Source organism: Zalophus californianus, chromosome 17 (genome assembly GCF_009762305.2).
Source record: "Zalophus californianus isolate mZalCal1 chromosome 17, mZalCal1.pri.v2, whole genome shotgun sequence".
In the NCBI taxonomy this organism is placed as follows: Eukaryota; Metazoa; Chordata; class Mammalia; order Carnivora; family Otariidae; genus Zalophus; species Zalophus californianus.
Window position 1 is genome coordinate 59,989,207 of NC_045611.1, and position 13,160 is coordinate 60,002,366.

The window sequence follows — 13,160 nt, forward strand, 5'->3', positions numbered from 1 at the left end:
TGGCATCTTGCTTTAGTGGTCACATTGCCTTTTGTCTTCTATAGTTAAGTCTCCCTCCACTCTCCCCTTAGAAGGACAAGGAATGGGCTCCTGCTAGAATTTCAGGGGGAGACATGAAGGATTCATGTGCTGCTACTGAGAGGTCTTACGGCCTGGACAGACCAGTACTCAGTGGACCTGGTGCCTCGGCTGCCACTGACAACCCATGCGGAGTGGGGGAGGCAGGAGGACCTTCTGACTGGGAGGTGATGACATGGGGACAGGAACAGAGACCTCTGTTCCCAACCAAAGGGTTCTTCGTGCTTCCTGCACAATTTTTGTCAGCCATATGCCATGTATACTATAATTTCTTTAATATTTTAAAATATACTTGTGTTTTTCTTAAAATACCCTTTTATAATTGAGGTATTTAGTAGGTGATTTTGATTTGCATTTCCCTGGTGGCTAATGATGCTGAGCATCTTTTCATGTGTTTATTCAGTATTTGTATATTTTATATTTTCTTTGAAGAAATACCTGTCTAGATCCTTTGCCCATTTTAATTGGATTGTTGTTGTTATTGAGTTGTAGGAGGTATAGTATCTGGATACAAGTCATTTACCAGATGTGTGATTTGCTATTGTTATCTCCCAGCATGTGGATGGCTTTTCACTTTTTTTTTTTCCCCCACTTTCTTGATAGTGTCCTTTGGAGCACAAAACTTTTTAATTTTGATGAAGTCCAACTTACTTATTTTTTATTTCATTGCTTGTGCTTTTGCTCTCATATCTAAGAATCGTTTGCCAATCCAAGATTGGGAAGATTTATCACTGCGTTTTCTTCTAAGAGTTTAATAGTCCTAGCTCTTATATTTTGTCTTTTATCCATTTTGAATTAACTTTTTATATGCTGTGAGGTAGGGGACCGACTTTATTCTTTTGCATGTTGTCCTGTAGAAAGTATTTTACAGCTGCTTATTCCCCATCACAGCCCCCAAGGAGTGATTCTTTGTAGACATGGAAACAAGGAAGTAGAAGTGGGTACCTGCGTATACGTCTTGAGGAGGAAGTGGCAGAGTCAAAACTTGGATCCAGAAATACCTAGCTTTTGACAGCGGCCACACCCAGCCCACAGAAGGGTTTGATTTGTGGGACATGTTTTATTATTTATTATTTTTATTTTTTAAAGATTTTATTTATTTATTTGACAGAAAGAGACACGGCGAGAGAGGGAACACAAGCAGGGGGAGTGGAGAGGGAGAAGCAGGCTTCCCGTGGAGCAGGGAGCCTGATGTGGGGCTCAATCCCAGGACCCTGGGATCATGACCTGAGCCGAAGGCAGATACCTAACGACTGAGCCACCCAGGCGCCCCTGTGGGACATGTTTTAAATACATTGCATCAACTTAAAGTGTTCATTTAAAAATTTGACCAAATTTTTAGCTACTCACTACAGATTGGCAATTCTGACCATATGAGCCCTGCATTTCCCCATGATCAGTTGGTTCTGAGTCCCAGCTGCCCCTTCAAACAGTGCACATGTTACCCATCACCTTCAGTGTCACCTCTCACAGATTAAGTACTCTTGTAGGCTCTTAAAATAGCCCATTTCACTCACTGATGAGCCTGCCTGGTCCCTAAAGGTAGGTGAGTTTCTGACTCCAACTGTAAACCCCTCTTTTCAGGGAGGATAATGAGCCTTGCTTGGAATGAATCAGAGGATTCATTCAAAGTAACAGTTAGATGTTACTGGGTAACAAACTATCCCAAAACTTAGTGGCTTAAACCAGTAGCCATTTCTTTAGCCCACACATAAGCAAGTCAGCAGTCTCTGCACCTGCACCTGTCTGAGATCAGTTGTAGATCAGCTGTGGTTAGCTTTGATCTTGCTTGGCTACTGGCACCTGCCCCCAGTGAGCCCTGACTCACATTACTCAGAACATGCACTCTCTCAGGACACTGGCCTGCCTGTCTTCTGCATCCCCATTCCTCCTCCTCTTCCTGGGAGCACTGATGGACACAGTTGAGCTGTTCAAGAGTGTGTGTGATGTTTCAGGAGCCGGTGACCTTCCGGGATGTGGCGGTGGACTTCACCCAGGAAGAGTGGGGGCAGCTGGGCCCTGCCCAGAGAACCCTGTATCGTGACGTGATGCTGGAGACCTTTGGGCATCTGCTGTCTGTGGGTAAGGCCTGCTTCCCCAGCTGATGATCAGATTCCTGCAGTGACTTATTCTTCATGGGTTATAGGTCATAGGGCCTCTGGTATGAGGACTTGACCTTGGGCTGGGGATTAGAGATCTTGCATTCTCATTCCCTGTGGAACAAATGGGCAGGGGGGTTTCTGCCCTTTTCTGTCCCAATGCAAAGTTTTCACCTTATTGTGAGATGTCCTCATGCCCTATCAGGAGTCTAGGGCTGGATCCTAAGCTGGTTCTTTCTCTCTGTAGCAGATCCACACATCCTGTGTCTTTCCCTTTTTCCAGGGCCTGAGCTTCCAAAACCTGAAGTCATCTCCCAGCTGGAGCAAGGGGCTGAGCTATGGGCAGCAGAGAGAGGAATTGCCCAGGGCTACTGTCCAGGTGAGATGCTGCCTAATGGGAGCAGCCCAACAGGTGACTGCAGATGTGCTGCTTGGAAAGAGGGGTGTGTCAGGGTCCCCAAGACCACCCAAAGATCCAGTGAAAGAATATAGAGGAAAGTTAGCAAGAAGAAAATGCTGAAGGGGTGAAGTCCAGAAGCCAGCCAAGACTCCAGAGGTCTCTCCCAGCAGAGTCACATGGGACATGCTTAGTCCCCCCAGCCATGAGTTGTGACAACCTTTGAGAAATCTTAGCTACCAGGGAAACTTGTTAGAGGCTCCATGCCAGGGGGTTTCACTGGGGGATGGCCGTAGGCAGCCTGTGCCTGACATGGACCAAGATTCTAGACTCCCAGGAGAAAGCAGGTGTTCACCATAAACCCTATTGTTGGCACAGTTTGGGCACGGTGAGCTACTCTCATCAGTTAGAGTGGTGGGAACTCTCCTGAAATCCAAATTCCCAGGGCCAGTCTCAAAAGCTGGCCTTTCTAAGGATGCCAGCCTCAGGCCTGCCCTGTTAGCTCTTGTCTGCACAGGTCTGCATGCTGCTTCTGTATGCCTTGTTTTCCTCATCCATGCTCCCCATCTGCCCTTCTCCAGTCGTCAGAATCCCACCCATTCCTCTCACGGTCTCTCTCAACAGCCGTCTGAGCATGCCCTTTCCACAGGATCATTTCTTTTTCTTTTTTTCTCTTTAAGATTTTTTTTTTTTTAGGATTTTATTTATTCATTTGACAGAGACACAGCGAGAGAGGGAACACAAGCAGGGGGAGTGGGAGAGGGAGAAGCAGGCTTCCCGCGGAGCAGGGAGCCCGATGCGGGGCTCGATCCCAGGACCCTGGGATCATGACCTGAGCCGAAGGCAGACGGTTAACGACAGAGCCACCCAGGCGCCCCTTTTGGCAGTTTTCTTGGTGCATTTTTTTTTTAATTTTTTTAAAAGATTTTATTTATTTATTTGACAAAGAGAGACACAGCGAGAGAGGGAACACAAGCAGGGGGAGCGAGAGAGGGAGAAGCAGGCTCCCCGCTCAGCAGGGAGCCTGATGCGGGGCTCGATCCCAGGACCCTGGGATCATGACCTGAGCCGAAGGCAGACGCATAACCAACTGAGCCACCCAGGGGCCCCTAAGATGTTATTTTTAAGTAATCTCTGCCCCCAACGTAGGGCTTGAACTCACAACCTTGAGATCAGGAGTTGCATGCTCTACAGACTGAGCCAGCCAGGTGCCCCTCCACAGGATCATTTCTAATGTGTGAACTTGCCCTCCATCTTCTCCATTTTATTCTTTCATGTCCAGATTCTGTAAACCTGTTCTCCACATCCATCTGTTCTCTTAGCAAAAAGGATTGTGTTCCTCTGTAAATATCTGAAAACTGGGCTAGAGCAGCTCAAAAAAAGAAGCTTTTTTTTTTTTTTTCCCCACAAAGCAACCACTGCTGCCTCTGGCTCAGCATTCCATTGATGCTGGGGCTGATGGTTCTGATTCTTCTGGCTTTTGCTTGGGTTATGGCATGGATGCAGCAGCTCTGGCCATCACATCCAGTGCTTCAGGCAGAGGGAGAGGGAAGTAGGAAGAATAGTACCAGTCACATTGTCCCCTTTTATCAGAACTCCAGATTTCATCCATTGAGGTCTCCTTGTTCGGGACTGGGTCACATCCACCTACCCTTCCCCAGCCACTAGGGAGTCTGGAAAGGAGGGCCTGTCACCCTCTCTGTGTTTTTTCCACCAACTCCCTCAGAGCTCTTTGGTATTCTTTTAGGCCGGGAGCCTGGACCTCAAAGCCAAGCGCCACCCAAGGAGCTTGGCCTTCCTGAGGTGGAGACATCCTGTGTCACCGAAAGGGAAGGCTTCCTGAGGGATGCTCCCTGTCCCACCATACTAGGGGAAGACTGGGAATGTAAGGGCCAGGTGAAGTTGCCTGAGAAGGAACAGAATAATTTGAGGCAATTGGAATTTAGCCTCGAGGAAGCACCAATTCAAGATAAAAGCTATGAAAGTCTCAGACTTGGGGAAAATGGTGTCCTGAGCTCAAACCTAAATCCATTCCCGGAGATTTCTAGGAGAGACTATCTCTGTGCTTATGACTCACAGGTTATAAACTCAGAATGTAACTCAAGCTTAGTCAGTCAGCAGACAGGCTCCTCAGGAAAAGAGCCATGTGACAGCAGTGACTGTAGCAAAACTTCTAGTCAGGCCATTCCAATTACGGAACTCACACGAAGCCAGGTACAGGATAAGCCCTACAAATGTACAGACTGTGGGAAGTCGTTTAACCACAACGCACATCTCACAGTGCATAAGAGGATTCACACGGGAGAAAGACCTTATATGTGCAAAGAATGTGGGAAAGCCTTCAGCCAGAACTCCTCCCTGGTTCAGCATGAGCGAATCCACACAGGAGACAAGCCCTATAAATGTGCCGAGTGTGGGAAGTCTTTCTGCCATAGCACACACCTTACAGTCCATCGGAGAATTCACACTGGAGAGAAACCCTATGAATGTCAGGACTGTGGGCGGGCCTTCAACCAGAATTCATCCCTGGGTCGGCACAAGCGGACACACACTGGAGAGAAGCCATACACTTGTAGCGTGTGTGGGAAATCCTTCTCACGGACCACTTGCCTGTTCCTGCATCTGAGGACGCACACAGAGGAGAGGCCCTATGAGTGCAACCACTGTGGGAAGGGCTTCAGGCACAGCTCCTCTCTGGCCCAGCATCAGCGAAAGCATGCTGGGGAGAAGCCCTATGAGTGCCGCCAGAGGCTAATCTTTGAGCAGACACCCGCTTTAACAAAGCATGAATGGACAGAAGCCCTCGGCTGTGACCCACCTTTGAATCCAGATGAGAGAGCTCACCGGAGCGACAGGCCTTTTAAGTGTAATCACTGTGGGAAATGTTTTATTCAGAGCTCGCACCTCATCCGACACCAGATAACTCACACCAGAGAGGAGCCCCAGGGACGGAACCGGCAACGGCTTGAGCAGTCCTTTGGCCGGAGCTCACACCTTGGCCGCCATCAGCATACACACTCAAGTGAGAACCCTGGGGGCGGGACAAAGGCAGGCCAGCCTGCGAGCCGGGCACTTGCCCTGTTTGACATCCATGAAATCATGCAAGAGAAAAACCCAGTTCACGTTATTGGGGTTGAAGAGTCTTCCATGGGTGCTTCCGTGTTACTCGACATAAGAGAATCCTCATAGGAAAGAAACTCTACAGATGACTTTTGAACCACAGGTACAAAAATGTGGTAAGTCCACATAGTGCATTCATGGAAAAGGGGACTGGGGGTAGAAATGCCTAAGGTGACCTCTGATTTAAGGAAATGGTGCTTTCCAAATACCTGAGATTGATGGTTCTCAAATCTGTCAAGCTCAGTGCCCCCCGTTAACCACAGGTGTTTTGTGCTATTCCTTATATTACTCCAAAATGAATTTACAGGTAATGTAACCTACACACATGTGTACTGTAAAAAATCAATATATGGCCCCTTTTTGTAAAGCGTAATTAAAACAAAAGTAATTTATGGTAAAGTAATGTGTACTAAGTGGGTGTGGTATCTCTCCATGTGACTGTGTGGGCCATTATGCCTGGACACCTGGGGCATTGGCTATTGTCATCTGGTATATATGGGAAATAGTGTTGGCCATGGAAATATTGTGAGGGGCGTTCCTGTATGAGATGTGATTTTCTTAAGTGGTGACTAACTCTTGCAAAAGTTTTGAACGAAACAAAATACCACTGCATTTCTGGAAAATTCTGTATAAAATTCTAAGCATGCAGGAGTTAATTTGTGTTTATATGTGAAGTTGACTTAGGCTCTCAGTTCATACATTACAAACTGGTTGTTTCACACATACATACATACATGGTCCACAGGGGCCTGTTCTGCACTTCACAGTCATTAGAGCACACTTGGCCCCCACCCACATGTCAGCCACATTCATGTCCAGATCAAATGACAAAAAAAGCTCCTGTGAAATTCTACTACATTCCCTGGGAGTGTCACAGCTTCTACTGAAAGCCATTGCCTTGAAACGGTCAGTGTTGTTTAAACCAGAGGTTCTCAGTTGGGGTAGATTTGTCCTCCAGGAGACATTTGGTGATGTTTAGAGACATTTTTGGTTGTCATAACAGGCAGAACAGAGGGGTGCCACTTGGCAGCCAGTGGGTAGAGGATGCTGCTGAACATCCTATAATGCCCAAGACAGCCCCCTCAACAAAGAATTATCTAGCCACAAATATGCCAGGGTAGAGAAACCATACCCAGCACTACAACCAACTTTTTCCAGAAAGATTCTAAATTGATGAGGGCTATACTAACAGTCCTATAGCTTTGATTGTAACAAATGATATCATTAACTGTTTTATACACAAATGTTTCCTAGTAATTTTTTTGACCATTTTGCAGCAATCCTAATTGGTGTGAGAAAATGAAGAGAATCTACTTATTTTTGATTAATCTAAATTTTAGCATTTTATCATGGACATTGTAAAACATGGATAAGCCCCACTTTTGACCATTCCTCCTGCCTGTCCTGTGGGGTGCAGATTTGGGAGTGTTCCACCTATCAGTGCCCTCTGGGGGGCAGTTACCTCTGGACACCCAGTGGTAACTTCATGGTTCTAGACAGCTCTAGAAGCCAGGCTTACAGCTGCCCCTTTCCCTCCACCTCAGCCCCAAAATGGCAGCTTCTGAAGGATCTTGTTTCCACAGTCTCAGTATTTCCTGGGTGGGCTGAGGTTACAGTGGCCTCAGTGGGTAAGCTGGGAACAAGCTCATCACTTGGCTTCCTCTCTAGACAACAGAGATCTTTACAAATTTTCTTTCTCTCATTTCAGGTCATGTTTTCTAGGCATAATATTCCTGCTCGTTTCCTTATAGATATTTTGAAACAGTCAGATAAACCCCTCAGGGGAGGTTACTATTAACTACAGAATACATGGTTTTATCAGTTTATAAAAGTAATGTAAATTCTTTACTGCAAATGTGGAAAATGCACAGAAGTAAAATTTAATTCCTCATACATCTATTTAGAGATGGTCACTACCATTAAGATTTTGTTAATTTTCCTGTAATTTTTCTTAAAAATATACATGTATACATATGGTGTACACTAGATGTTATACACACACACAAATATATTTATAGTATTGTTGTGTTTAGAAAATGGGAATTCTTTCTAGTTCTCTTGTAATACATGCTTCTTACTATATTTTGAGCATCTTCCTCTGACAATTTCATGTAGCTTTTTAAATTACCTTTCAGGAGGATTGTAGCAGTGTGACCACCTAGCATTTTATCAGCCTTGACTTTTTTCCAAAAGGGTGGTGGTGGGGGGGGAAGGTTTCCTACACATTTCCAAGGGGAGTATAAATGGATACGGCCTCTGTGAAGGACGATTTATTAGTTGCTATCCAAGATTTGAAACACACAACTCTTTGTCTCAGTAAACCTTTTGCTGGGAGTGAATGCAACAGATTTATTTGTATGTTGTAGACTGTTTGTACATGGTCTCACTATGGTATTGCTTTCAGAAGTAAAAATTTGTAAACAACCTCAGTGTTTACAACCATGGGGAACTTGGCTAGAGATTTACGGTGGAGTGGAGAACTACACAGCTTTAAAAAATGGGGACTGTCTTTATGTAATAATATGGGAAAGAGCTCCAAGATAATTGTTAAATGAAGAGGTATAAAACAGTGTGTAAAGTATGTTTCTATTTGTGTAAAAAAACATTGGTTTATACACGCATAACACACATACTCCTAAGGGTACAAAGTAACCAGGCATACTAGTTGCTCTTGGGGAGGAGAACTGGGGGGAGAGGGATGAGGAATAATTTTCACTCTATATCTTTTGATATTTTTAGAACTTTGAAACATGTAAAAGTATTACCAGTTCATAAAATAAATTTCAAATTAAAAGTCTCAACTGTTGCAAATTAAAGTAAGTTTGATCATTGGCTTCATTTTCTGTTGCACCTACACACACACACTAAATTCTTAGCCACACTAAGCTACAAACTAACTCAGTGCACACATATCTGAGCATTGAGTTAATGGAACCAGTTAAGTGTAAAATAGCTTTGACTCCACGAATTTTTCTGCAAGCTATAAACTAGCACATACATTTTAGCACATAAATTTTCAAGTTATTTTATTAAATTCCCTGTATCCAGCCCAAATTATGAGAGCCCACACATGAGTGAGCCAAGTTGCCCATTCAGTATCTCCTTGTACATCTTCAGAGATATTCAAGTCGTTTGTGCAAACGGTAATTAGGAAGAAATCTGCATCCAGTCTGAAGAAGTCTCCTATAGGTCTCTTGTAAGGAGATCCAAGGTGAACATCTTCCAGATGTTCTAAGTTGTCCAACGTTGGTAGTCACTAACCACATGTAGCTATTTAAATGTAATTTTAAATTCACCCAAAATTAAAATAAAAATTGAGGGGCTCCTGGGTGGCTCAGTCGTTAAGCGTCTGCCTTCGGCTCGGGTCATGATCCCGGGGTCCTGGGATCGAGCCCCACATCGGGCTCCCTGCTCCACGGGGAGCCTGCTTCTCCCTCTGCCACTCCCCCTGCTTGTGTTCCCTCTCTCACTGTGTCTCTATCAAATAAATAAAATCTTTAAAAAATAATAAAATAAAAATTGACTTCCTCCATCACATCAACCACATTTCAACTGCTCACTGGATACAAACAGAACATCCCCCTCATCTCTAGAAAGTTGTTTTACACAATGCTGGTCGAAGGTAAGTGGCAGAGAGGATTTTTTTAAATCTCCCCTTGTGATCAACTGACTAGTGAGAAGAGCAGAGAAGGCCAAGCCTGCACGTCAGGAGTCAGCGGAGTGCAGTGCGTGGTTTTTTTATTTGGGCTTGAATAAAAGATGAAAACAAAAAGGTACGTACGACGTCATTGGGAGAAATGGGCATATAGCCTACGGAGTAGGTAATCGTGGGTTTCAGTGTCGTTTCTTGGGTAGGCGGAAGAATGTACTGGTTCTTAGAGGACATCTGCTGAAACGTTACAGGAGAACAGGGTTCGGGGGAGAAAATTCCCCAAACTATAGAGACACGTATGGATGTAAGTGTGCGAAAAGAAAAAAGGACGCTGTGTGTGTACATAGCCCACGCGAGTCGATATGCGTCTGGTCCCCCACGCCCGCGGCGCAGAGCAGCCCCGTTCCCACGACCCCTTCCCCGCGCCGTCGCCCTGAGGACTTCATTTCCCAGAAGACCATTCATCCTGCGCCCGGCCGGTTCCGGGCGCGCAGCGGGCAGGGCCCTCTGGGAGATGAAGTCCCGAACTCAGCGTTCGGGCCATCGGCGGAAATGCGGACCGGAAGTGCCTTTGGCGAGTGTGCGCACTTCGGCGACTGGCGGCACCGCCCCGCTCTGTGAGGGGTCGGTGGTGGTTGTGAGTCTGCGGTTCCGGCCTGAGGGCTTATGTGAGTGTGAGGGACGGCGAGGCCCGTGTGTGCATGCGGTGGTAGTGACTGAGTGGCCGGGTGGGGCCCGGAGGGCAGCGCGGACCCGGGGATGGGTCGCGGGGAGGTCGTGGGGGCGGGGAGAAAGGAGGGACCGTGGGCGCGTGCGCGTGCCGAAGGACGAGAAGGAGAGATCTGTGCGTGCCCGTGGGACCTCAGCTGTGTGTGGCCGAACGTGACACGCACGTGTGCGTGTCAGAGAGGAGGGGTGTTTTGCAGGTGAGGTACCACCTGCGTGTGCATATGAGACCTCCGCTGTGTGGGGACCCAGTGCGTCGGCGTTTGTGTGCGCAGGTGTACCTCAGGTGTGTGCATGTGGCTGAGTGTGTCACCACGTGTGCGTTTCGGAGGGAAAGGGTGTCTTGCTGGCGAGACACCACTTGTGTGTGCGGCAGTGCCTCTGTGTGCAGATGTGACCTCAGGTATGTGCATTTGACTGGATGTGTTAACACTTGTGCATGTCCCAAGGAAAGGGTGTATTGCACGTTTGACACCATTTGTGTGTGCAGATGAGACCTCAGGTGCGTGTGAGTGGTCAGGTGTGTCGCCGTGCGTGTTTGTGGGGAAGGGATGTTTTGTGTGTGTGACACCCCTTTGTGTCTGGAGGTGTGAGCTCAGGTGTGTACCTATGGCCTGTACCCTTTAGCCATCACTCCCATTCCCCTTTTCTCCAGCCCCTGGCAACCGTTAATCTACTTTCCGTTGATTAATCTCTGTCTGTTCTGGACATGCGATATAAATGGGATCATACAACAGGTGGCTTTTTTGTGTCTGGCTCCTTTCATTGAGCATAATGTTTTTCAAGTCCATGTTGTGCCACGTATCAGTTCTTCACTCATTTTTATAGCTGAATAATAATCCATTGTGTGGATATACCACAGTTTGTTTACCCAGATAATGCTACTGTGAACACTCACATACAGGTTTTTGTGTGGACATGTGTTTTCAATTTGGAGGGAGGAGGTAGTTGGGTCTGTCCCAGGGAAGCTCATGTGTATGGTCACACCTGCTCCTGTTGCCTTTGCTCATCCAGCAGTATTTCATTTTCCAGAATCCCGGCCCTGAGCCCCGAAGTGAAAGCCAGGAGCCTGACCGCTGTGTGGGAGTAGATGGGAGGAGGCAGTGGCTCTGGGAACTGGAACCCTTCCCTGCAAGACTCACCCACAACCTGGGATCTCTGTCTGGGACTGAGACCACATGCCCCCTATCCTGTAGCTGCTGAGGTCAAACAGCCCAAAGACAGAGCAGAGTGGCAGGCAATGGAGCCTGAGGAGCCAGGTGAGGCACATGTCAGGGTGGTGGTCATAGGGCTGGACATTTTCAGACACCAGATTTTCCTCAGAACAGGCCCTGCTCCTGCTGCCTTCACTCTAGTGCCCTGCCATCCTCAGCCTAGTCCAGACTACGCCCTCTTCACAGGTCTCCGGCCTCCCCTTCCTCCCACCCACCGTTGCTCTCCACACCGCACCGGAGGGGTCTTTAAGCCCTGAACGGTGAGGCTACCTCTCCCTTCAACCTTCCATCCCTGCCCTGGTTGTCACATCGGGGTTGGCACACTCTTCCTGTAAAGCACCAGGTAGCAGATGTTTTCAGCTTTGTAGGCCAAGAGGCAAAACCAAAGATGTCAGGTAGGTACTTACCTAACAAGAGAGAAAACACATACCCACATATTTTTTTCCCCCGATGAAATCCAGAACTTTATCCAACGCTGAAATCTGAATTTCATGTAACATTAATCTTCTGATGATTTTTCCCTCCCAACCACTGAAAAATGGAGAAACTCTTCTTAGCTCACAGTCTGTACAGAAATAGGCAGTGGGGCTGAGTTTGCTGACCCCTGATGTGACCAAATCCACACTTCTTCCCGTGTCTTCTGGGCCCTGCATGACCTGATTTCTGCCTGTTTCCAGGCCTCACCCTACAGCTTTCCCTTTGCCCATCCCCCTGGCCACTGAATAGCATTGAAGCTTAGATACTACCTCAGAGGCCCTCCCTGGCCACCTGATTCAAAACAGGTGCCACACACATCTACATTATGTTTTTTAGCACTTAACCACATTCGAAGACTGTATACTTGTTCCCATTTATCATAGACTGTGAGTGTCATGATGTGGTGCACAGTCCATGGAGTATTTCTTAAATGAATGAGTGAACAGACACCCTTCTGCAAAAAGTACTATTACCCGGTTGTACAGATAGAAAACCCAGGCTTTAGGTGAATTGAGCAACCCAAGGTCACTCAGCAGAGAGTGGTAAGGTGGATTTGATCCTATGTCTGACAGACTCCACTTACCCCTCACGTTCACTGTTTCCACCCTAGGAATGACACTGGGAAGAAGGTATGGGCACTTGGTACATCAGGGCCCCAGGGATCAGCTTGCCACTCTTGCCCCTGTGGGGAGGGGCAAAAAGCCCCACAGCAGCCCTTCATTCCTGGGAGTCTCATAGGATCTGAATTCAGGACAGCTGAGACTATTGCTTTTCCCTCAGAGCACTTGCCTACCTGGTCTCTCACTTTGTCCCCAAAATGACCTGCTGCCAGTGATGTCCATAAACCTGATAGCATGGGGCAGAGACTGTCACACGGCATATAATTTACTTTGTATGAAGTTCAAGAATAGGCACAACTTGTGTGCTGTCAGAATCTCAGCCGCAGTCACCCTGGGGCCAGGGAGAGTTTAACTGATTCACATTTTAGTATCCCCCTTCCAGGGGTGCATGTCGGGAGCTGTCCGTGGTGCTGAAAGTCCTAGTGCTGAGGTGTCCAAAATGGTAGCTAAGAGCCACATGGAGATGTTAAAATGTGAATCAGTTAAACTTCAAATTACACATCCAGTTTCTCAGTCACACCACCTGTGTTTCTACTGTTCGGGAGCCACATGGAGCTGATGGCTGATGAATTGGACAGCACAGCTCCAGAACATTTCCATCCTCACAGAAAGTTCTAGAGCTTGATCTAGACAGTGGCCATGTAGGTGTGTGCATTGGTCAAAACTCATTGAACTGAGCACTCGTACCTCTATTAAAAAAAATATATTTTTGAAAGCACAAACTCAAGTCTGACTGTGTGGGTTCAGATCCCAACCCATCACTTGCTTCATATCTTT

General features: G+C 47.0%; 2 protein-coding genes across 3 annotated transcripts in view; both read left to right on the forward strand.

Annotated features, from left to right (window-relative positions):
• Window positions 1–8,510, forward strand: part of ZNF8 (zinc finger protein 8) — a 39,715-nt gene extending 31,205 nt beyond the window's left edge. Inside the window, exons 2-4 of one of the 2 annotated variants that reach the window (XM_027619666.2) lie at window positions 2,034–2,160; window positions 2,461–2,556; window positions 4,322–8,510. In XM_027619666.2, the coding sequence (XP_027475467.2) occupies window positions 2,034–2,160; window positions 2,461–2,556; window positions 4,322–5,763 (1,665 nt within the window). In that variant the 3' untranslated portion in view covers window positions 5,764–8,510. Of the gene's footprint in view, window positions 1–1,932; window positions 2,161–2,460; window positions 2,557–4,321 lie in introns of both variants that reach the window. The other variant, XM_027619667.2, reaches the window with a different exon arrangement.
• A 1,522-nt stretch (window positions 8,511–10,032) lies between these two features.
• LOC113936235 (zinc finger protein 569-like) overlaps window positions 10,033–13,160 on the forward strand; it is a 31,988-nt gene continuing 28,860 nt past the window's right edge. The window contains 1 exon segment of the mRNA XM_035725184.1: window positions 10,033–10,272. Coding sequence (XP_035581077.1) covers window positions 10,106–10,272 — 167 coding nt within the window. The 5' untranslated portion in view covers window positions 10,033–10,105.